Genomic DNA, 25939 nt, shown 5'->3' on the forward strand with positions numbered 1-25939 from the left:
AAACTATTTTACTAAGGCCTCTCATAAAGGGTGCTAAAAGTCTCTATTAGCCCATATTCATTGTGAAATTAAAATAAAAAAAGAACATTAAGAAGAACTTGGAAGCAATACTTTGTAACATGTTTGGGCAGTAGCTAGCGTACGTAATCCACTCCTGTACAAAAGGCTGGGCACCAGAGACCGCATTTTACTTTGTAACTTTTGACTGGTTGCCCAGACGTTCTCATACGAGTGTCCGGATAACAGCTTCAGCGTTTTGCTCAAGGTTAATCGTAGGTCGCAGACAACGGGACCTAAAAAACATTTCGTGCTTAATAAAACATTGGCAGGCTAAATTGAACAGTGGGGTACAACTACTGCACCAGCATCACATGAGCCTGTTGCAGCGTGCACGGACGGAACGTGAAAAAAGCAGTAGTGCAGTTGGGACATGTTTTATTATACTCGGAACTTCATTACTTGTCGCAGCTTACTCTCAGGAACAAAAAATAGCATCAACATGGCAGGTTATAGTATTACTTGTCCATGGTAATGTGTAACATTATGAAAGAAATGAATGTATAAATCCTACCAGCCCTTTTGTACTAGGCCCATAAAGGAACTGTGAGAAATCCCGTAATCAACTCACTGCATGGTTTTCTGACAAGTATGCCAAGCATTTATTGAGTGTGGTTTTCCGAACAGTCAAACTACTACTCCTGAACCTTCTGAACAGTTGAGAAGCATCTGACACTGCCAAATGGCCAAGTTACTATGTTCAAAATTTTTCAATTTCGCATAATGTCAGTCAAACCAAGCAGTCAAAGCCACTTGTGTGTTCAAGGCTTATTGACATAAAGCTAGATGACAAAAATGAGATAAGCCACGTCATTTTGACAGTCTCTGCTTCACTCTACAAATACCCTAATTTAAGTGCAATAAAAGAGAGAGGAAAGGTTGTGTAAAAAATGCAATAAGAATGACAATGGCAAGGTTAATGTTTTCACACAGTTTTATGAGACTGGCCACATACTTTTGCATTCTATACCTATATTTGTCATCTTTGTTCACTCATCACAATTATTTAGCATGTTTCTTTCAAAATTATCATTTTGTTTGTTTTTACATTTCCAGTGGTAATAGCCATCGAGCAAAAGACGTGTCAGAACAACCATGAATATTTCATCGTGCCAGCTTCGTATGGTAAATTATTTAGGTATTTATTTATGGTAAATTATTTAGGTTATTTATGGTAAATTATTTAGAACACCTTATCCTAAACTGCCCCATATAGGCTGAACTGCAGAAAGCCCACTGAGTATTTCCTATCCGATAATGGCTCGTTTCTGCTGGCATGGCAGCTTTTGTGCTAAGAATGAAAAAATTGGAACTCAATATTCCGAGCAACCATTCAAATCACAGCGTAGAATTTCCTATTCACAAAGCGCTTGACACCAACACCCCCCTTGACAACACAATCATCTCAATGCAGCAGAAAAAAACGAGAATGTTCGAGGTTCCCAAGCAATGCGTACAGCGAATCACGCTGTCACACACAAAACACAGAACTCAACTTAACCAGGGGAAATACACCGCCGATGTATTCTGACGTGATCCTTCCAAACTGATAACCTACTCAGCCTATTGGATGAAAGCTATGGGGGCGCTCGGCGGCTGTGAGCGCGTAGAAGACGACGACGATCGCGTGTGCGCTCGTGTCACGCAGCAGCTGCTGGCAGCTGGCAGTTGTGGCCGAGGCTTGGACCAGTAAAAACGTGTCTCTTTGGGTCTTGTCAATGTAATGTTCTTTAACAGTTTTTTGTTGAAAAATTCTTTAGGGGATATTTGCTCTATTCATTTATTTTAAGTTGGCTTGAGCCTGTTGTACCTCCTGATGGTATGGGCTACCTCCAATTACCTTTCAGTTATCACTGCACACAGGGGGAGAAAATTATCTGTGTACACACACACACACACACACACACACACACACACACACACACACACACACACACACACACACACACACACTGTCCCTCACTGTGTACTGTGCTTTGGGAGCACATTAATAAAGTCCAGGTGGTCAAAAAAACCATTACAACTATTTTGGCCTTAGCTCTTGCATTGCTTTGGAAGGTTAGGACGACTCGATCCATCCATCCAATCTAACCGTCAATCGATACCCCCACCCCTGCAAACCTCCCCATAAATCAATCTTTCAAAGTCAAGCAGCATGAGGAGCGCTACACTCCCACCTCCACTTCAACTCGCACGCAGGCACGCACGCGCAGACACGAAAACGAGAACCCGAAACAACAAGCACCGTTGTTCGCGGCACCGGCAGGATGTAGCCCGATGTCGAAAAAGGTAGCGTTCGGAAACGACGCTGTGCCCGCAATGACAGCAACGGCAACGTACACGGAAAAACAAACACCACGGTAAAAAAACAAGAAAAAGAAAACACGAACGCTAAAGGAAAGGGGAGGAGGGCCAAGGTCGACGGAATGCCTGTGCGCGACAGGCGATCCCTTCCGCAGCCGCCCCCCCCCCCCCCCCCCCCCCCCCCCCGCCGATCGCTGGGCCAACGGAGTAAGAAATGCGACGCGCTCGATTTCGAGACATCACGTACGCGGAGACAGGGAAGATGGACGTGATGAGACGTGCCCGAGGCTTTTCTTTTTTCTCGAAAGGCGGAATGCACGCAAACCGCGCAATTCGGAAAAAAAAAAGAGAAAAGAATCCCTTCGTAACGGGAGACTGGCCGCCGCCATCTTGGTTTGAGCAGTTGCACGAACCATCTCTCTCGTCTTCGCGCGTCACGACTTGCAAGAATATGTTTCAAAAAATGGCGTACTTTTGAAGACAACGCGCTCCTGGCCATCCACTTTCTATAAATGGGTACCAGTGGCGTAGCCAGGACACTGGAGGGGGGGGGGGGGGTTATACCCCCGAAAATGTTCGATTTTGCATGAGCACACACATAGGCGTGCACAGGGTTCCCCTTCAGGGGGGGGGGGGGGAGGTTCGTCGCCTCGCCCACCCTCCCAATTGTATCAATGTATGGCGCTGACACTGCGCCCCCCCCCCCCCCCTCTATATTGTCAATGTGTGGGGCTGATTTTGCGTCCCACCTCTTTGGTGAATAGGGGGGGGGGGGCATGAGCACACAAACGCACGCACTAACGTACATAAAAAGAGTGGTTATCAATAATATAATTTGCGGGGTTTTACGTGCCAAAACCACGACATGAATACGAGCCACACCATAATGGAGGCCTCCGGAAATTTCGGCCACCGCCCCCTAGCATTTCCGCCTCCACCTAACAATGCGACCGGCGGCGGCCGGGATCGAACCCGCGACTATGGTGGCTACCGCGACCTTCGGGTCAGCAGAAGATAATCGGAAACGATGTACAACAACACTGCTTCATCGAAGGCAGCGGCTGGCATATATCGGCGCGCGCTAGTGCCCACAGAGCGCGCGAGAGGGAGATAAGAGGTGCGATCTTTAGATCGAAAGGAGCCGACTAGCGAAAGTGAAACGCTTTACCGAAGGGGACTCGTGCCACGTATATCTAATCGTGTTATCGCCGTAGCTATCGCGAAATATTTTTGTCGCAAGTCTTTGCCCACTCGAAGCGACAGGTCGACTACGGCGGCGTCTTCCGCCTCGCTGGAGAAACAAGTTCACGAGGACATGCACGACGCACAACAGTGTCGCCGGCCGTCCATCCGCTGCGCCAATACAGCAGCGAGACGTATGCCCATTCCCTATTATTATTATTATTATTATTATTATATTATTATTATTATTATTCACGCGAAGCTTGTATTGCCCCGCAAATTGGCTTCGTAGGTGTGACCGCGAAAATACCTGGCTCCCGCGAGTGTACCGAAATGCGGGTTGCAAACGAGGCCCTCGAAGGGTGACGTCACGACGACGCGCGTTATTTTTTACGCGCAGTTTTCCCAATAAGTGACGCTCTCCCCATCGTGGGCTTGTCCGCGATCGGCCATTTCTGATACGGCGATCTGACCTTTTTATCGAGGCGACTTACCATTGCGTCAACACTCGCCTTAATGAACATATGAAGTCATTGGATAATAGTAATAACTCCCATCTAGCCGAGCATTGCAGGAACTGCCAATGTCATCCTGTGTGGTGTGATACTAACATTTTGTTTTATCATAAAGACAAGATAACTCGGGAAATAGTTGAAGCTTTCCACATTAGAAGGTGTGCTGATAAATGCGTAAGCAACCCATCGATTGCACTAACTGACAAGGAGTTCACCTTTTTGAGTAGCACTTGACTTTTAAAATCTGCTGCACGATGTAGATACTTCTGCAATATTACTGTCATGATGTGTTTTTTCTTATGTTTCCTTATGTTCTTGTTTGTTTGTTTGATTCTTTTTACGCACATGCGCTCTTGAGCTACCCTGGGTTATATGTTTCGTGTACTTCCTTCAATAAACTTAGTTGTGAGTTCGCGCCCGTTTGTCTTCTTGCCTTTCGTTTTCGTCTTTTGTGTGCGCGCCGAAATGTTTCCAAGAATTACCATTCCACGTTGACATGCATTTCACTGTCGCCCCCGGGATAAGAACGCGTGACCGTCGTTGTTGCCCGCAGCAACTGGGGAGTTGCGCTGCTAAACACGTGGACGAAGGTCCCATTCCCGGCACGGAGGAAGGAAACGGCCAGGAGGCAGCATTGCGCGACGCGATACGGAAAGAAAGAAAACTAGTAGGTCACGCACACCAAGCCGAGTTTCGCTTGGCCCCATTTTCCCGGTAGGGCAAGAGCCACTGAATTTTCATTATTATTATTATTATTATTATTATTATTATTATTATTATTATTATTATTATTATTTGATAACACTTCCAACTGTAACGGGGTATGATGGCGACTTCCGGCAGATAATACGTGTCCACCTCAACGAGAGGCATTCAGCAACATTACACCGCCCATAAACAAAAGTGCTGAGGACATCTTAGTCGAAATCCAGAAGAAGAAATGGGCACAGGCAGGGAATGTAGCGCGTAGGCAAGATAGCCCGCTAATCGTCAAGAGTAACAGACCGGACTCCAATAGAAGGCAAGGGGAAAGCAGAAAATCAGGTGGGCACATGAGATTAGATGACGGCTGGGATAACGCGGCCGCTGCAAGCACAGGGAATTAAGGGTGAATTGGCGGAAAATTGGAGAGGGCCTTGCCCTGCAGTGGGCGCCGTTATGCTGATGATAATGATGAACCGAAAGCATTGGGGGAAATTATTCTAATTCATCGGTGCACCTGCCTTAAGTCTGCAGGAACGTTAACCCTCTAGTTGAATTCTTTATGAGACGGCAGACAATATTTCACAGAGACTACAAAAAAAAATGCCTTTATTAAATATTAACTTAACGACTGCGTTGTCTATTACGTGTTTATATTCACAAAAGCTCCCTCAGCACACCTGTTTAGCTCAACGCTCTCACTAACACACGCATAATGTGAATACAAAAAAGCTCGTAGAGATTTAACCGCGCCGTATAATTAAAAGCGAACTGCAGCGGTCACTGAAAAGATGAAGGCTGACAGCAGGGACAACTTGCAGATCATTCGAGCACACGATGCAGCGACTACATATATATCGATGTTCGTTACATAACGAATCCGCAAGCGTACCTGACTTACTCCCAAGATAACGGAACGTTTCGCCACGCACTCTCAAGATTTGTTTTTCGAGCACAGTCCACTGAGGAACAACATTTCTGCTTCGCCGTTTTCACGAAAGTGTCGCGAATCCTAATGACCAAGCCAACAAGAATAGGAGGAGCTTTGTTTCCGTTTTTGCCCTCCAAGTGCTCGCATGTTATCTCAAGCTTGATGGGCGTTGCAGAATGTGGCTTCTATATATACGCCACCACAGTGGCGTACAAAAGAATCTGCTGCAAAAGACTCCGAGAAAATAATTTTTTAACTCACATCCTTGAAGCAGCGGCTTTCCGCACGAGGCATCTGTATGCTCCGAACAGACCGGAACCCGCAATTACCGCAATTCCCCCCCCCCCTTTTTTGTTCATGGTGTCACGGCGCATGCGCCCTTCCCATGGCGGGAGAGTCGCGAAACGCTGTCGTAGGGTCTCCACACGCCCTTCGATCTCGGAGGCTTTTGTTCTGGAGATCCCGGTTGTCCCGGATCACCCGCAAAGCTCCGCCCCCATACCAAACAGCAGAAGGCAAACTAAAAATAGAAAAAAAAGTTGCCTGTTGACTCTACTTTGCTTACACATGCGACTCTCCCATGTATAGCTATCTTTAGAGAGTCACGTGACTCCCTTTATCAGAGTCGTGTCTTTAAAGAGAGTCATACATCCCCCGACTCCCCTAAAGAGAGTCAGCAAGCCTCCCTAAATGGAGTTATAGATGGGAGAATTACATGTGCAGCAAAAAAGAGTCAACGGACACATTTCTTTTTTTTTTTTCTTAGAGTGCAGCACAGGAAAATCAAAAAGACCGATCACAATCATTTGGCTTTAAAGGGTCACAAAAAAGAAAAACGACTTCCCCATGCGTTAGTAAACAACTCTAGTCACAATACCAAAAGCCTCACAAGTGCCACAAGAAGTTATACCTTGTAGGCCAGAAAAAACTGCAAAGGGAGAACTTCTCCACACCAACTTTGGGATTTCGACGGCATCTGCTAAAGCTTACTCAATTTTTTTTTATTTCGAAAGCCTGCCCTTGGGCGTAGTACTTACTCAATTCCTTATTGGCAATAATGAACTACACTGTCGCGTAATGGCGCCACATGATTTATCAGGCAGAAAAGTCCACGACAATTTGTTCGAGCCGAATGTGGTCAAAGTACTAAAAAGAGGCTGAAATCCGCGACGTCACACTGACGTTCGGGTGCTGGCGTTTTTCGAGCGAAATTTTTAAAAAAGTAATAAACACTGATCTTTGTTTTCTCTTCCAATAAATAACTTACAGGCGCATTGTTCGAGTGCGACATTTTCAGGACAGAGTTTTCGAAGAACACATAATCACAAAAGTGATTTCCTTTCCATTTTATGTAGGACTCCCGCAAGGGTGGTCCGCTTATTACGAACTCCCGGATAACGCGACGCCTCACCGGATAGTGATCTTAAACGGCGTACTCGACTCGAACACAACCACATAGTACGTGTCTACAACAGCTGTCGTCGCTCGGGTTCACGGCCTCCCCCCAAAAAAAACGACAAATTGAATGCATAATGAGCACCAGCTGTTACACGTTTCAGATTGCCGTCGATAAATATACGCGCATTTAATTTGGCTGTCGTTTTTTTTTTTTTTTTGCCAACAGAAGGCGGCTAGCTGCATCCGCTTGTGGCCGCCCGTGCAAGTGATGGGCCACGGACGGAAGAGGGCATGGATTATTTTTGACGTATAGCTGCGCAAACATGATCGATGGAACCAGTGTAGCGAACTCTTGATCTCCACAGACTTTGTTGTGTGTGTATGTGTGTAGTGAGAGAAATCACGCGCAGTCACGAGATAAGCAGCGGCAGCCGACAACACGGAGGCGGCGTCCGGCAGATTGCGCAATAAGCCAAGAAAATCCATCCGGCGCCGTTTGGCGACCCTCCCGATACGCAGGCCTCTCCCTTCACGGGTGTGTGCGTGCAGGCCGGCAGTGCAACAACGAACAGGACTGCGACGAAAAAGAAAAAAGAGGGCAGCGGACCAGTTTATTTTGTTTTACTGCTTTCTCGAGCACATCCTCTTTCTCGGGGCCCCCAGGCTTAGGCCGGAAAAGACAGGTCGCCCGGTCGTCCGCGCGAACTGGCCAATAGAGAGGTCTTTTTGCCACCGGAGAGGTTCACTGGCGTACGTTCACGTGACGGCGAGTCGGGGCCCACCGACGCGGTCGCCTTGCAAGACGATGAGCCAACACAATCACATGTGAACTTAAACTACTTTACGGATGGGTTTCGGTGCCGCCATATTGGGCAGTTAACCTTGCCGTTTTGTATCTTTTACTAAACTAAACGAACAGTGCTACGACATTATGCAATCAGTTCTGCGGAATCCCGCGAGGTGGTGCAAAGGGTTAAGAAGGGAAACCGACAAGCACCCGTTTGTAGCGCCAAGCCAGAAGGAAATCCGCGCGGATTTCTCAGTAAGAAAGCTTCTTAGTTGCCGAGAAATTCGTCCCGGGTCCCGGGTTCGATCCCCGGGGCAGGACGAATTTTTCGGCAACTGAGAAGCTTTCTTCCCGAGAAATCCGCACGGATTTCCCTGAGGCTTGGCGCTACAAACGGGTGCTTGTCGGTTTCCCTTCTCAGTGCCACGGTAGACGCATACGCACGAAAACGGCAGGGTTGGTGCATTCGGCGTTTCATGAACTTGTTAATTCATCTCGCGATATGCAGAAAAAAAAAGGAAACATTTGTTTGACAGCCCACGGTGGCGGCACCCACGTGTCTTACGTAAGATCGTCTATACAAGTCGGCGTGCCGATTGCTGCAGATGCGCTCCTCAGCGGCACGCCGGCTGGCAGGCAGGCAGGCAGCGTAAGGGGAACGCGTGCTTTCACCAGTTCAAGGTCGACAGGTGCAACGTCCCCGAAATTCGCTATCAAAATAACCGGTAAGGGAGAGCTTCGGAAGGAGGGGGGCACCCAGGTCGCAGAGGGGAGCAGCGGCGGACGCGGCCGGAACAAAAACATACAGACAACGAGACGACCCCGTGGGAGGGAGGGCCCCGTACACAGTGGGAATCGCGGAAGCAAGGGGGTTACGTAGTGCCCTTCCAAAGAAAAAAAAACATAAAACTTGCCACCCGGAATACACAACTAACACGCGCGTCGCGGCCACAAGAACTGGTCGGCCTGCGCGATACAAAAAACGCAAGGCGTGGTAAAATTTCCAGCCCACGCAAGGCGTGGGCTGGAAAAATTTCGCCCCCCCCCCCCCTTGCCTACGTGCCTGGCCACTAGAGTTACTGTATATGCTACCTACTAAAGGCATATACAGTAACTCTATCAGCCACCATGGGAATGATGTGGATGGATTGACGTGAATGGATTATGTGAATGTACATGGATTTTTGCCTAGTCTTCGTGCTTGCGGCTTCGAACGCACTTGTGGCTTTGTTTACAGTTGAACGAAAGAGGGGGAATTATTCCGAGGGGCTCGCTTACATGTTAAGACACAACCAGACGAATAGAACAGACAATTCGGCCAGGAAAAGCACAGAGGACGTTAATCGTTGTACTAACTGCGACGTAAAGCTGAAATGAATTGAGGTGGACGAAAAATCACCCTTTCCGCCGGTGGGATGTGAACCCACAACCTTCGAATTACGCGTCCCATAGATTACACGCACAGAAATACTCAACGAAGTGGAACGGGAAAGGGCCTTCCGTCGTAGCTCAATTGCTAGAACATCGGACGCGTCATTCAAAGGTTCTGGGTTCATATCCCACTTCATTTCAATTAACGTTACAACCAGTACACTACAGTTAAATACAACAATTAACGACCTCTATGCTTTTCCTGGCCTTATTGTCTGTTCGATTGAGTTGGTTTTGTCCATTGTTGTGCCTTGACTTTTGTTTGAGGTAACAGAACGGCTTGTTGTGAACCTAGTGGGAATGCTGAACATCGTCTTGCGACAAAGCGGCTGCAGACCTCAACGGAGCCCAAAGAACGAAGTTTACGCAAATCCATGTACTACCCACCATTTCCACGCTGACTGAAGGAAGTCGTGCGCTACAGCTCCCACATACACTAGCGCCAGGTTGCCCTCTAGTGTGCTATTATGAAACTACGTCGCGCGCCACCCGAGAATGCCACCTTCCGCCGGAAAAAAAAAGACAAAAAAAAAAGAGACAGGATTCTTATTCCGACGGCGCGAGCGAGCGCGCGTCGTGGGACGCGCGAAAAAGGAACAAAACGTTCACGTAACCAACCAGTTATAAACGATTCTCTGTTCTTCGTCCTCACCGCCACTAGCAACAACATCGGCGGTAACCAAAAGCGAAGACCGCGCAAGGTCGACTTCCTGGCGCCGGTAAAAAACAAAAACAAAAAAACGACGCCACGCTGAGAGTCGCCCCCCGCCCGTCTTAATAGCGTATGCGAACGGCTTGGTTGATAGTTTACGCGCTGCAAGGGGACAGTGGCGACTTCCTTGATCGAGCAGTAACGCAGCTTTGCACTGCAGCCCCTACAGAGCCATGCCAAGAACAGCGGCAGTTTTTCAAGTTGGAAGGCGTGCCGTGACCTTCGGCGGGAGAATATAACCGTGCCAGCTAGACGGGCACAATACCAGAAGCCAGCTTAATTTCTACAACACTTTCCAGTGAAACGCTAAAAGAGGTTAGACAGACCGAAAAAATATTCTGCGAGAACTCTGTTGTTAATGTCGCGATCATAGATTCATTATGAAATGAGCAAATAAAGGTCAAAGTCTCATTTCTTGAATTTCGCGCCGAAATGTCTGTGACGTCACGGATTTCAGTCTTATTATTTTTTTTTTCGTGTTTTGGTCATTGTCTCAACAATGTTTACCCAAACTTGCCAGGTTACGGCTTTGGCTCCCTCGGAACACCCATTAACGTTAATTCATTCTTACCGATGAATAATACTGAAGGCCCTCACACACACCATCAGAAACCTATGACGTCACGGCGAGTTAGCGCGGGTACTTGACGCTCGTGTTGCCACCCGTCTCTTCTGCGCGTTTTCTGGCGTGCCAAGCGACCACCCGTCCCGCAACTCGAGGGACTGTCCTGCAATCAGGACAATCCGCCACTTTCACGATGCCACTGCGCATGCGCCCTTCCCCTAGCGGCAACGTCGTGCAACGCCCCTTCATCTCGGAGGCTTTCGTTCTGGCAATCACCAAAATGGCAGAAGGCAGAACAGGAAAGTGAAAAGGGTGGATTGTCCAGCATCTCTGTCTATGTATATCTGTCTATATTGAAATTGAGCATCGCGTCAATGTCTTTCCTGCAGCTCCTGCGGTTGCACTGTAACTCTTCATCCCCTTTCAACGGTGTGCAGGCACATGTTAATTAGAGGAACCAGTTCACCCAGCAACAGGTATTATGCGGTCAATATCACATAGGAGGCTTCGCATGTAGTTTCGCCTATAATTCAAGAATTAAAGAAAAATAAATAAAGATGCTCGAAAGCCTGACGTGCCCCCCTACACACCACCTCCATGCATCCTTGTGCACTCATCACAAAAATAACAAACAAAACACCTCCCTTGAAAAATCTGCATGATTTATTTCGACTTTGGCTTGCAATGATACGCACTTTCCTGCTGGTATCGAACACAGATATGCAATGTCAACATTTTCAAGTCTCTGTCTTGCTTTTAACCAGGTTAATGAGCTTTCATCAGCTGCTTGCAAAAATGTTGGAAGCACCTAAATCTTTTTACGTGCACTGAATCTGAAGCAAGGCGTGTCTGGGCATTGAAACCATATCGACGTCCATGTCACGTGACATCACTTGGTCAGGTGACCTTGGAACACAAGGTTTTTACATGGTCGCGTGACTATGTCATATGACGTGGTCGCTTGGTACTTTCTTCAAATTGATCAATAAGTGTACTAAGGTCACGTGCCACTGTCACATGATGTTACAACTGGGTCATGTGCTCAAATTGGGTCAATTCAATTTTTGAACTGGACATCAGTACCCACATGATGTCACCACTTGGTCACGCGAGTTTTCCTGTTATCGAATGCTAACGCCGACACTCACTGGATATTTTGCTTCATGGGGCACCTAATGCCTTCGCATCAATAATAAACATTACGCGACTGGCTTAGAGGGCATGCTTTGAGGTGTTTTCAGGTAAAGCATGATGAAGACCTGACCTCATGCCTAGAAGTGAAGCACGAGCGTGTTACGCAAGAAATGGTAAATACTAACTTCCACCAATGCCCTTCGGTCATGCGTAAGATGCCGAACACGAGAGTGCTCTCACAAAACTAAGAGCTCCACTACTATGGTAAACATATTCATAAACTTTGGGATGCAAGCTTTACTACGTGAAATTAAAAAGTGCCCAACAACGACTCTTTGCATCGTGCAAAATGGTTCAGATGCATGTTAAACGAGCAGTCACACTACATTTTCTACATCAGATTTTGCATTTGTAAATGAATACCCAAATTATCCAAACCCCATGAAAAAATTTTGTCCAGTGCTAAAGCCCTACAATCAACACACTAGTTTCCACAAATCAATCTCGTGTTCAGTAAACCTGAAACGGCTGGATCGTGACATTACGCAAGCTTGCCCCATTCCTGTGATTGCCGAGACCACCGTAAGGAAGGGCAGCCAGAACAAACATGCAAACCGTCCTTGTTTTATCTTTGAACTTATCTTACGGCACTCAGCCTCTTTTCTGCCATGATAAACACTATCATAGATAGCCTTACTGTTACCATTATGCGGCATATATTTTTCCTGGCACTGCAACAAATAATGTTGACGACACCTGGGCCATCATTTTAGGAAAGCTTCAGTTTCAAATTAAGATATCTTGAGTTTCATGATCTTTTGCGAATCGTGAGCGTAGTGCATTATAGGTTCTACAGCTTCAAAAATGCGGGTCCGGGTACTGATTTCTAGAAGTTTAGGTACTCCCACGTTTCGCACATAGGTGAAACTGAAGGTATGGCCAACAAAACTAGAAACATGCAGTGGATATGCATTTGCCTCTATTTGCACCTAAGTGTGCCTTTTGCAAGTAAAGCAAACAGAATAACGGGCGGTTAAAATTAATCTTCAGTTAAAGGACCCCTGACAGCAAAATTTTTGTTGGTGACTTTTTTGCTGCAATTTGTAGCTTTGTGTCTGGTAATCTCTAAATTAAATCGTAAATGCTCTAGCGTATCGTACAACTAATTCTAGCGTAGTTAATTGCGACCATTTTAGCATCACTTCAAAACGCCCGCCTAAAAACCACAAGAAGCTGGCGCCTCCTGCGGGGGAGCGTCGAAGACCACGTGCACTCAAGCTGTGGTGACGTTGAAAGCGCGGTTTTCAAATCGGGGCCCCGCGTGCGGTAGAGATTGAAAGTATGTGGGTGCCTCGGTATGGGTTAAACCTGTTAAGCGAAAACTACCTGGAGAGCAGGCCGACAACAGAGCCAGAGGGGTGGTGAGGAACAATAGGCCTCCCCGGGTGCCAGTCACGTGCGCCCCACAAACCTTCTGTGACGTCCAGAATACTTGCTTTACTCGTGGAACGTCACACGGGGCCTCTATCTACGTCATACCAGGATGTCGCAAGGTGCAGCCAACTCAAGTGAGCACTCACGCTCACTTTAAAACCAAATTAACATAGCTTAAAGGCAACGTTTGTCACTAATAATCGGTCAGATGTGCCCCCGTATACAGGAAAGTCAAACAACACAGAGATCTCGAGGTTTCAATTTTGGTGTCAGGGGTCCTTTAATCTTCCGCCCATGGGTTGCTTCGAGGTCACTGAACTACACAACTAAATTCCGTTGTATATGAATTCACTAACAGCAATTAAAACGAATTAACTGACATCCACTGTAAACTAACACTATCCCAGATTGCCACAGTAAATACAATGCAGCTTAAAACATGCGAAGGTTGGCAATACTGTGTAATTGTGACTGTTACCAATGGCACAGCGCAAAATATCCCGCATTCAACAAATAATACCAACACAGGTGCGGGATAGAGTAGAAGTGCCTTCCACTAAGCTCTATCGCACTCCTATCATCAACCGTCCACAGCTGCCTGACCTCATTGATAACGCAGGCCACTCTGACCACTGACAATGTGCAAAAACACGGCGTCAAAACACGGGCATTGCCACCCAGAACAACTACATTCCGATTGCTGCACGTCGTTGACCGGACAAACAGAACTGGACACTTATGTTTTCTTTGAAATCCTGCCTGCCCTTACGACAGCTGATGCGCTCCAATTTTAACTATCACCAAAGACTGCCCGTCAGAGGAAGCAGGGATGGACCCGTAAAGGTTAACAGTATGTGCGCAAATGTGGAGGCTAATGAGAAACTGCTTTCTGCTCTTTGCTGAACAAATTGGGAGCAACGCCTGAGCATACTGTGAATAAAATTAATAGAGAAATGCACTGAATGTGGCCCCTCCCTTGTTAATAACTGAATATGGTTGTACCCATGACATAAATAAAGCTCTGCCGGAAAGAGCACCATGCACTCAAGGTAATCTGCATACCACTAATTTACCACAGACAAACAGTGCATTGAACCTGAAAAACAATCTAATAGGTGAAAGGGTAAAAAAAAAAAAAGACGCTTGCGCTAAGCATGCACATTATTTCGCGTGACACAAACAGGTGTTTTTGCACGACCTTCTGATGGAAAGTGCAACCAGCTGCAAACAACAGAAACGCCAAAGTAACACTCAGCAAGTCTTTCGGACTAAACTGTTTCACCTGTTTTAACAATAAGTCTGGTCTAACTAGCTCAAAGCAGGTAGATCCCCCTCATGCATTTAACAAACACCCATTTTTCCAAAGGTGTGTATGCCAACAAGCGAAACTTTTTCAGAAACGTTGTTCGCCTGTCATCTGACCGCACGAAATACTAAAAGAAGTAGAACAAAACTGAACTTTGTCAAGTTCAATGAAAACTCAGCCGAGATGAAAGGTATGCCACTGTCTTGACAAATATTAGAGGTACCTGGTTCCAATTTTTTGGGGGGGGGGGGGGGACAAACCAAACACTAGATATGTCTTGCAGTGAAATGAAAGCCTAATCATAGCATACTTAAAGACTGTTAAGACACCTTCGTTGTCTCTACACTTCCTCGTTCATGGAAGTGTCAGCGACATCGAAAAGTACAAAGCTTCTTCAGATGTTGCTAATGCTACTACTGCATTAATAACAAAAATGACAGGCAAACGAAAGTACAACGGCAGGAGCACTGCAGACAGCAAGAGTAAGCAACCTTTCTGGTTAGTCTAAAATGCCAACTTTTGAAACAGTAACATTTACGAGAGACACGTCAGCGTTAGAAGGTGGATCTCCCGACAGATGTTTTCAGTGACATGCTTAAAGACGTCATTCCTGAGAATTGCACTGTGAGTGCATCAAGAATCTGTGAGAAAAAAAAAAAAGAAGCGCTGCTCGAAAAAAACTGCTCATGAGGTCTTCCCAATGATTGTCTTGTTTACAACTAATTGCATGCGCTGCACCAATTAAATAATTTTAACAAAAGTTTTTCCACGTAATAATGCCACGTGTCCGCTGTTTTTCGTAGACATACGCAGATAAATTTCTTCTTAGACGCATCGACTTTTCTTTGCACACAGTCCGAATCGCATTTTTTCTGGAACTATCACGCGCATTGGCGTTCCTTACAAGAATGGTCCATCCATTAGGTGCGTACATAAAAGCAACAAAAGAAAAGCAACAGGAGAGCTTAGCACAGGCACTTTAAATACGAACGAACACGATACACGAAAGCGCGTTCAAAACAATCGGGCGATCAAGCATTTCTTGCGCGACACCAAATAATTGCGCAACAGGACGATGACATCACAATGAATAAAAAAGCAAGAAAGAATGCGAAGACGTTCGTACTTTGCGTGGCTGCGTTAAAAGGAATGCGTCACGCTATGCTGGGCGGTTTTAACAGGTTCCGTGAGGGCCGAACGTCTCGCGATTGAACGCGAATCGAGTTTTTTCAATGCGCGTTCCGCGCAAACGCGACGCCCTATGAGGCGCGACGTCAAATAACATATCGAAACGGCTACCATACATCTGCCGTGGGCAGGTGCGTGCAGGTAGGGACGAAGCCGATGACAAGAATACAGGCAGCAGGGCCGGCGAATAGGCGCTACGCGCAACACTGTATCGACACAGAAAAGACAAGTTCTTTACGATCGGCGACGCAGGTGCAACTGTCGCGCCGCTGTAGCGCTTACACGAAGAAGAGCTACAACCTTCATGCATTGCCCGGAGCAAGCCACGCGTGAAGTCAATCACCTGCCCGAGCCGCGGCGATGTGCGACCAAATCCGTGCGCGTCACCACACAAGCTGCATGTGCACTGCACGCAAGTTCACACGCACACACGGGCGCGCGAGCAAGCAAAGCCGCCGCTCCGCACGGATACACGCAAAACGAAGCGTCGCAAAGGTAGACACAATCGCGAATGAGCACCGATGATTCGCCGCGTAGACTCACCGAATCGTCTCGACAATTTCAATGGCACCGTCATGCTTGTCCTGCGAATGGGGCAGAGAGAAAAAAACACACACATATAAGACACGGGCATCGTACCGTCGGGCCCGCAGAGATCTTGCGGGGTGATCCGAAACGAGCCGACGAGATCGACACGTTTAACTACAAGCGTCGGGGCCGAGAAATTAGAGCCGAACGGCTAATACGTGCGGGCGGGCACGTATCACGGCGCAGTATCGGAGACTCGCAAACGAGCTTAGGCCTAACCCTCCAATGGGACCCGCAGAGAGAAGGGGGCTACTACTATCCCTCGGTCGCACGGCGCTTTTTCCCATGGCCAATAAACGGTACTCACCGAGGTGGAAAGTGGCCAGGGGTAGACCGCCGGCTCAGCGCCGGCGGGGCTGTGGAGCCGTAACTCCATGAGTGTTTAGTCGACGACTTCGGGTCGCCCGAAGACGACCGCGCTGGTGCACAGGGGCCGACGGCCATGGACTGCTGCCTCCATGATCGCAAGCGCCATGTGTCAGCGTCTGCCAGATTGGAAAGGGGCTTCGACACCAACCCAGAACAAAATTTCACCAGATTTCACCAACACTACAAAATGGCGACTATGACGTCATTTTATTTCTTTTTAGCGCTTTACTTTGCAAAAGCCCTGCCCCATAGCAAAAATTATTACAAAGGAGATTGATTTGATTATTTCTGCACTTTTTTTTTGGGGGGGGGGGTCGGGGTTGAACACCCCCTCCCCCCCCTGGCTACCCCCTGATTTCTACGCTTGTCTACTTGTCATTCGCCGTCCCGTCGGTCCCGTCTTGGATGCGCTATGCCTTTGGAAGCTATAAATTACAAGCGAGCCCGGCGTGCAACCCATAACAGTTGCGTCTGTTGTAGTCATGCATGCATAAGCGTGTACAAAAATGACCCCTCAATGCTCCAACATATCGTTACTTCGGGGTTTTCCGTCCATGCTGAAGAGTGTATATTGGAAAAATATTTGGTATTTCAAACAGACACTATTCGATTCGAATGCCAAATCGAATATAACACTATTCGATTAATTATTCGAAATTTTCGAATATATATTCGCACACTCCTAGAAACAGGCAAGGAGGTTCTTGGGTGGCCCACCCAAGGATGTTAAAAAAGATGCTGGAGTGGAAAAGCCGAACGATAAAACGTCAGCTAAGAAAACGTAGGAAGTCAGCTGTCACATATGCTCTTAGTTTAAAACCAATTAGCTTACCCTTACCCACGGTGTAAGGTATATACTCTACACATATCTTACACCGTGCCCTTACCATCTCGTTTTCTCTTCGTATGACGAAGCCAGTGTCCACAAACCGACTTCAGTTATTTAGCCCTGTTTACTATTTTTATCCACTTAGCGTGTGTTAAGGGCCCAAAAACTATAAAGAAAAAACAAGCAAGACAAGGTTGGTTTTGAACACTGACTTCGATAGCTAATTGTTCCGGACAGACACTTCCCAACGTGCCTCTGTGTTACTGGCTTCCTTATCAAAGCCTTCAATCGGATATATTACTTTCCTCGTAACCGATCTATGACCAACCTAGCATTTACGTCACCAGAACAAGGGCATTTTCTAATTGGATATCAGACGTACGAGAAGGTTTTAAGGTAAGGTATGTCCAAACGCTGGCTTCACATTTGCTCCTACGTAGTTTCGAATGTGTGGGATGCCGTGTCGATGGAAGGACGCATCCCAACATAAACATAACGACTGTTTATTAGCGTAGTAGCAGCAGCGGTGCGAGCATAGCGACGCTGCGCTTAGTCGGGTGGCGAAGGAATGATAAATTCCGAGCTTAGCAGCTCGGGTTTATAACAGCCGTCGGTGACGTAAGCCTCCGGTGACGCTGCGGTGGCGCTGTCCCTTATCGGAGGCGTGGTGCAGCATACGGCCATGTCACGCCGGGCTGGCTAATGACGAGGCGGTGCCTGCGCCGGTTTGTGCGCAGTGTGTCGCCACATCACCCCCCCCCCCCGCGAAGTGCAGAGCCCTCAGGGTCTGTAAAAATTGGGGAGGCGTACCAGACGTCCAGAGCGTGTTGTGAAAGGAGCGGGCTGTGACGTCGGCGTCTGTGGATAGATGCCTGTGGATGGAGTGGCGCTGCCCGGTTCGTTCGCAGCGATGTATGCGGGCTTGAGCCGGTCAATTGAGACGCGGACGTCGTTCCCGTTCACGCGCAGAGTGAAGTTTTTGTCGTCGCGATTGACGACCAGGTAGGGTCCGCTGTAGGGTGGCTGGAAAGGCCTGCGGACGGTGTCGTCGCGGAGGAAAGCGTGCGTGCACGATGCTAGCTCCTTGAACACGAACGGTGTAGGCTTGCTGTGGTGGGCTGCAGGTGACGGGCGTAAGGCGGCGATGGTGCGTCGGAGCCGGGCGACGGAGTCGGTGGGATCTGACGTCGTAGTACTGGATGGCAGTGCAGCGAGAAATTCACCTGGGAGGCGGAGTGGTTCCCCGTAGACGAGCTCTGCTGGTGTAGCGTGGATGTCCGGCTTGAAGGTGGCGCGAAGACCAAGGATGACGGCTGGGATGGCCTCGAGCCAGGTTGAGTCCGGGTGGCACATAATGGCTGCTTTGAACTGTCGGTGGAAACGCTCGATCATTCCGTTGGCGCAGGGGTGGTAACTGGTGGTTCTTAAGCGTTCGAAACCGATGGTCAGCCCGAGGAACCTGAAAAGATGCGACTCGAACTGCCGTCCTTGGTCGGTGGTTACGCGGCGGGGGGCGCCGAAACGAGCAATCCAGCCGGTGAAGAAGGCTGAGGCGACGCCTTCCGCGGTGATTCCCTCGAGGGGCCATGCCTCGGGCCATCGAGTGTACCGGTCGATGGCGGTGAGGCAGTAGCGGTAGGGTCCAGCCAGGGGGAAGGGTCTTATGATGTCGAGGTGGACGTGCTCAAACCGACCAGAGGGCTGAGGGAATGTTCCGAGTGGTGACGTGACGTGCCTGGTGACTTTAGCGCGTTGGCATTGAATGCAGGAACGCGCCCAGGTACGACAATCCCGCTGCATGGAGGGCCAGACATAGCGGTCAGCCACGAGGCGTGTAGAGGCGCGTATACCGGGATGGCTGAGGTTGTGGAGCTGGTTGAAAAGACCACGGCAATGGGCCAGGGGCAGGTAGGGCCTGCTTCGTCCTGTCGACATGTCGCAACAGATTGTGGTTGTCGACCCTGGAATGGGGACTTGTTGCAGCTGTAGTGAGGACGTGCCTTTGAGAAGTTCCTGCAGTTCGGGGTCTGTAGTCTGGGCCTCGGCGAGGACGTCCGCTGTGATCTGCACAGAGCTGATGGCTGCTACACGTGAAAGCGCGTCGGCGACCACGTTGTCTTTCCCGCTGACATGTTGGATGTCGGTGGTGAACTGTGCGATGAACTAGAGTTGGTTCTGCTGTACAGGCGGGAGTTTGTCGCGACGTTGAGAGAAGGCGTAGGTAAGAGGCTTGTGGTCGGTATAGATGGTGCAGTTCTGTGCTTCGAGAATATGACGAAAGTGTTGCACTGCTTCGTATATCGCCAGAAGTTCCTGTAGTAGGCTGGCAAAGTTGTCGGGGCGGTTGTCGTGGTTTCGTCAACGGAACTGGCGGTTGAAGGGGCCGTTTTCCGAGCTGCGAGTTTCTTGGAGAAGAACGCCAAAGGATGCCAGGTGTTGTCCACGCGTTGCATGAGGGCGGCGCCGATGGCGAAACCAGATGCGTCCGTGAAGAGTCCCAAGGGAGCGTCTGGCACGGGATGGGTGAGAAGCGTGGCGGTGCAGAGGGCGGCTTTGCATTCTTCGAACGTTTTCGTTAACGTCGGTGTCCACGTGACGGGTTGGTTTCCTCGTTGGCCAGCCAAAGCATCATGGAGGGGAGCCTGGTAGTCGGCTGCGTGTGGCAAGAAACGCCTGTAGAAGTTCAGCATGCCGAGGAAACGGCGAAGGTCTTTAGCGGTGGTGGGTTGAGGGTAATTTTGCAAGTCCGAGATGCGTTGGGGGCAAGGGCCGAGTTCCCTCAGATGAAACTTCGTGGCCGAGGAAGCGGACGACGGAAGCGCCTAGCGTGCTTTTTTGGATATTGACGAGTAGACCGTGGTCATCGAGGCGTTCGAACAGCAGACGAAGGTGCCTGTGGTACTCTTCGGCGTCGCGGGAGAACACCAGTATGTCGTCAAGGTAAACGAAGCAGAAGTCGAGGCCGCGGACGACTTCGTCGATGAAGCGCTGAAAGGCTTGTCCAGCGTTCCTCAGGCCGAAGCTCATGAAGGGAAACTCGAACAAGCCAAATGGAGTGATGATTGCCGTTTTCGGGACGTCATCCGGATTGACGGGTATCTGTGTGTAGGCCTTCACCAAGTCTAGCACGGAGAACACGTGGCAGCCATGAATGCGATGGGCGAAGTCCTGTATGTGGTGGATAGGGTACCGGTCCGGGATGGTGCGCGCGTTGAGGGCACGGTAGTCCCCACAGGGCCGCCAGCCTTCGGTCTTCTTGGGAACGAGGTGAAGTGGCGAGGCCCATGGAGCGTCAGAGCGGTGGGCGATTCCTTCGCAGAGCATGGCCTCGAACTCTGCTTTGGCTATGCGCATGCGGTCCGGGGCAAAGCGACGGGCGCGGCAGAAAACCGGGGGCCCTGAAGTGGTCCGGATGTAGTGCACGGTGGTGTGCTGCACTTTGCGTGGCAGTCCGCAGGGGCGCGTCAATCCGGGAAATTCGGCGAGGATGGCGTGGTACGGCGAATGGTTGTCAACACTGAGTACCTTGATGCTTGGCTGTTGGGCGGTCGTTCGCTGGCCTGGTGTGGAATGTCCCGTAGTCGCGTCGATGAGGAGGTCATTGCGGCAGTCCGGAAGGAGGTTGTAGTGGGCCAGAAAGTCTGAGCCGATGATTGGCTCGGCGACGTCGGCGATGACAAAATTCTAGCAAAGGTCACGGCGCAAGTTTCTGAGCTGGATGTGCAGGCGGAGCGAGCCGTACGTCTTGATTGTGGAGCGGTTTGCCGCGCCTAGCTCGAAAGACGTAGGCGGACGAGGACCTTGAAGGTGGGATCGCGGGTAGCAGCAAATGTCCGAACCGCTGTCGACAAGGAACCGCTGCTTCGTGGTTTGGTCGGTTACGAAAATGCGACGGCCTCCGGGTTGGCAGCTTGCGGCCGTCTCTACGAGCTGCCGTTGGCGTTTTCCGCATGCCCAGCGGAACACGGTGGTCGACATTGCCGGGCTCTGTCCCCGAAACGTCGGTGGTAGTAACACGGGCCGTTATCGGGTTGCCGCGACGAAGTGGTGTTAAGGTCGCGGCTTTGCGGGTGGCGGCGCTGGCGCATCGGAAGACGTTCACCCAGGCGTTGTTGAAGGGAGGTGAGCTGTCGATCGATGTCGTCGATACGGCGTGCAAGCTCCGCGGTGTTCAGCGGTGCGGCGACAGCCTGAGTGGTGGGCGACAGCTGCGGCAAGGAGACCTCGAAGACGCGATCAGCAATCTCCGCAAGTTCGTCGAGAGGTAGCCGAACCTGAGCCCGCAGAATTGCCTGGACGTGCGGCGGGAGTCGTTGGAGCAAAAGCGCTCGCAGGAAGGAATCCTGGACTTGCATATTGCCCGCGAGCGCACGCATGTGGCGCAGGAGCTGCGATGGTTTGCGCTCGGCAAGCTCTGCGGACTGAAGTTGTCGTACCCTCTGTTCTTCCGAGAGCGACAGGCGGCGGATGAGTGCGGTCTTCAGGTGTTCATATAGGTTGGCCGTTGGTGGATTGGCCAGGATATCCCGGACCTCGCTGGCATAACGTGCGTCCAGGTGGGCGACGACGTAATTGTAGCGGGTCCCGTCTTGCGTGATGCGCGCCAGGGAGAACTGGGCCTCGACCTGGGCGAACCAGACCTCGGGCGAGTCCGCCCAAAACGGTGGAAGCTTGACGGCGACACGCCAGGTGTCGTATGAGGCAGCGTGCGGGATGGCTTCTGCTGGGGCTCTGACATCCTCAGTGGCGCCGGCAGGTACGGCTAGGGGTGCGGAGACGTTGCCGGGATGTTGCTGCTGCAGGGGCTGCAGTTGATGCTGAAGTTCTTCCACTTGCTGACGAAGAGCGGCAAGGGCTTCCGGGTTGGCCATAGCGGTGCGGTTTGTTCGGTTTCCGGGTCACCAGATGTGGGATGCCGTGTCGATGGAAAGACGCATCCCAACATAAAACATAACGACTGTTTATTAACGTAGCAGTAGCAGCGGGGCGAGCATAGCGACGCTGCGCTTAGTCGGGTGGCGAAGGAATGATAAATTCCGAGCTTAGCAGCTCGGGTTTATAACAGCCGTCGGTGACGTAAGCCTCCGGTGACGCTGCGGTGGCGCTGTCCCTTATCGGAGGCGTGGTGCAGCATACGGCCATGTCACGCCGGGCTGGCTAATGACGAGGCGGTGCCTGCGCCGGTTTGTGCGCAGTGTGTCGCCACAAATGCTTCCACTCTAGAATTTTTTTAACCTCCTTAGAGCCCGTCGCCATATGCATAAAAAAGGAGAAGGAGAAAATAAACTTCATTACTGAAGACAAGAGGAAGAACGGAGTGGCATCCAGCAGGCTCGCGAACTGTCCCGCGACCTTCACCACACAATCGGCCTGCTCGGCCGGCTTTGGTTTCAAATCAAATCAAATTTTGTAGATTTGAGATTTGAGTTTGTAGATTTGAGTGCAGCAAGAAACTGACACTACTCGTGGGATGTGGATGAAGGACCAATAAGTTGTCGGCAACAACGCGGTGTAAATAAGAATAATTGTAGTGACAAGCCATTCCTCAACATTTTTCACCACTTTTCACCAGACTTTGTCTGGTGTAGCCGTTCTGGCACCTCAACACCAGCAGCTCCCAATTTTCACCAGATTTTCCCAATCTGGTGCCGAATTTCACCATCTGGCAACGCTGCCATGTGTGATGGGTCGTCACGTGACGGGGCAGCGTCGGCACCCGATTGGCCGGCTTGCGTCCCAGCCCCCTTCCTCACCTAGACTTAAGTAACACCACGTTTAGCACTAACTCCCCTTTAAAAACACAAAATACCACCGTTATTTAACTACTCACCGATGTTAGCGCCATCTCTTAGGAATATAAACAAGCATAAGCTTGAGTTTTTAGGCATATTTATAACAGTTAATGTTTGCACTAATGGACAGTTTGTCGCTAAAAAGGCTTCTACAGCGGAGTGATTTGGGTGACAAAATTCAAGGAGTTCTTGCACTGCGCGCATTGTTTGGTTCCTTCGGTTCCCCTTGGCTGTATGTGTGGGTATCGCCGTGTGTGATAGACGCGCAAAGGAACTGTTTACCGTGCGAGAATTACGCAACCCGGCCTTTTAGCGGGTCTTTTGATCGCTGGGACATTTCTTGACAGTACCAGGTGCTGTACGCGTAATTTCTTTCGCAATTTTCGCGAACGAGGTGATGCTGTCGGAAACGCTCTAGCTGCTCCTTGCATCGCAAAGACAACCTGAAGGTCATACTCTAAAATAGCGTGGGTCCGGGAATCTGCAAAAGGAGAAAAAAGGAAAAGAAAAGGCCTGCAGCTCGTTGTAAATGCCGCAGACCGTTCGCAGAACGCTGCGATGAAACTGGAAGAGCCCCTGCACTAGCATTTACATAATTTTTGTAGGGCTGACCCCTGACCTTATCGGACCCGCAAGTGCTCTGTTTTCAGTATAGTTGTGAGCGTACCCCTTTTTCGAAGCGCTGTATCACGCACCGAATTTCGCTCCTACTATTTTGTTGGACAGATCAAACACTAGTATTAAAAACGCGTTTTTTTTTTTTTTTTTTCACTGCCCAAAACTTCAAGCATTACTTGTTTTACTTTACAGGTAGGGGGTAACATAAGCTGAAGTAGGTGTGAAATAGGCAATACCTGTGCTACAGCCTACGTCTTACTTAACTGCAATAGCAATGCTAGAATATGTAAATTTATTGCGGCAAGCTGCTAAGCGCAAAATACAGAAACCGAAACCGAAAACTGATATCTAGGTCATATCATCGTAAAAGTGTTGCGAACTACCCATTTTCTGTATTAACCGTGTTTTTTTATTTTTTTAAATATAAGTAAGCAATGTAGATCAGGCTGTTATCTATAGTTTAAAATAAATTGTTAATTGCACATCGGCGTGTCATGCAAACATGTAGACGACATTAGACACGACAAGCTCCTTTTCGGTTTCGTTTTCAATGTTGACCTGTTTAGACGTTTAAGTTAAATAAATTTCATTTCAAAATGCTGAAATTTCGAGCAATATACACTTCTAGGTTGAACTGGAGGATAACAATGTTTGAGCGAATCGGCAACTCAGAAAAACAAATTATTCTAATATGCATGCGAATCGTGTTTGCCGCGATCTGTAGCTGAAGTTATGTAATGCATCTACAAAGGTTTTCTATATCAAAACCGAAACTAATTCTGTTGCGCATGCGTCAATTCTAGCCAATCGGCCGTCACCGTGTGCGGCGGTTTTGTGCACTCATACCTCATAAGCGCGGGCTTTTCAAAAAACACCACGCGGCTTGAGTGCGTGCGGACCAATGGTGCCAAGTTCGGAGAAGGGCAAAGTACTATTTTCTGAAGAATTTATGGTGTTCCACCTTGTCATTATGTTTTAAGCTTTGTCTGGTGATGAAATATGCAGTACCACGGCCGCTGGATGCAAACGCGTCCAGCGGCCGCATCAAATGTATGTTTGACTGGATGCCGCTGAAGCTTGAAGCCTCTGGTAAAAAAAAGAAAAGAAAGGAAATTCCTCTTTACGAATAGCTACTTGATTCGAATCAACTAGTAAAGTGACCAGTTGATTCGAAGAACCAAATATAATGAGGATTTATTCGAATTTTGATTCATTGTCCAAAACTATCGGTTATCCACGCACTCCTGGAGTTCACCGTCATGATGACGACGAAGTCATGATGATGTTGACTGTCATTGTCATGATGAAGATAACGAATTGATCACTCTGTCGCTTCAGCGACACTGTAGTTTTAAGCAAAAACACCTTCATCCTGCGATCAATAAAGCGTCGATAGTCCCGTAAAACCTTAGGCCACACGTGTCTAGGTAATCAGATGATTAAAACAAGAAGCGTACCCCTCTCAGTTTCAACGTTTCGTTCCCTTGAGGTTGCTTCATCGGTGCTTCTTATTCGAAAAATATTCGGTATTTCTAACACGCACTATTCTATTCGAGTACCGAATCTAATAGAACGCTGTTCGATTCGTTATTCGAAATTTTCGAATATTCGCACACTGTAAGTGTCTCAGCTGTAGACTTCCCATAAGCTGACCGACCTCCACCTCCCACCCTCGAAAAAATCCTGGAACCAGGCCCGCAGCCAGGGGGGCGGGGGGTCCAGGGGGCCAGACCCCCCCCCCCCCCGTAATTTGGTGACACATGGTGTTTTATCGAAAATAAATCATAAAAATAGGCGTTTTTCTCAAATAGTCAAGGCTTTCAACAAGTGCCCCCCCCCCCCCCCCTTCCCGAAAAAAATTCCTGGCTACGGGCCTGCCCTGAACGCATCCATTCCGAAAAGTATCGCGCCAACAAACGGCCACCAGGGTGGGTTTGGGGCCGAACCGGCGACATTGCGGTCAGCAGCGCTACGCCAAAGCTGTTGAGCCTAACCCCAGTGGGTGAAGCGCCAATTAAAGGTGCTGCGTACGCTTACACAACGGATGCACGTGGCCACAGAGCGTGCCGCCAAGCGGGACAACAACGAGCACGCGTT

The 25939-nt window shown here is 49.1% G+C and overlaps 1 protein-coding gene across 5 annotated transcripts in view; it reads right to left on the bottom strand.

The window, feature by feature from the left end:
• Nucleotides 1-16713, bottom strand: part of LOC119405234 (histone-lysine N-methyltransferase, H3 lysine-79 specific) — a 75194-nt gene extending 58481 nt beyond the window's left edge. For 4 of the 5 annotated variants that reach the window (XR_005186449.2, XM_037672041.2, XM_037672042.2 and 1 more), the window contains exons 1-2: nt 16542-16707; nt 16190-16230 (exon numbers count right to left, since the gene is read on the bottom strand). Coding sequence is in view for 4 of the 5 variants with exons in the window: in XM_037672041.2 (XP_037527969.1) it covers nt 16190-16230; nt 16542-16610 (110 nt within the window). In the remaining variant the exon portion in view is untranslated. Of the gene's footprint in view, nt 1-16189; nt 16231-16541 lie in introns of all 5 variants that reach the window. The other variant, XM_037672040.2, reaches the window with a different exon arrangement.
• Nucleotides 16714-25939: the final 9226 nt, after the last annotated feature.

This window comes from Rhipicephalus sanguineus, chromosome 9 (assembly GCF_013339695.2).
Source record: "Rhipicephalus sanguineus isolate Rsan-2018 chromosome 9, BIME_Rsan_1.4, whole genome shotgun sequence".
NCBI classification, from domain to species: Eukaryota; Metazoa; Arthropoda; class Arachnida; order Ixodida; family Ixodidae; genus Rhipicephalus; species Rhipicephalus sanguineus.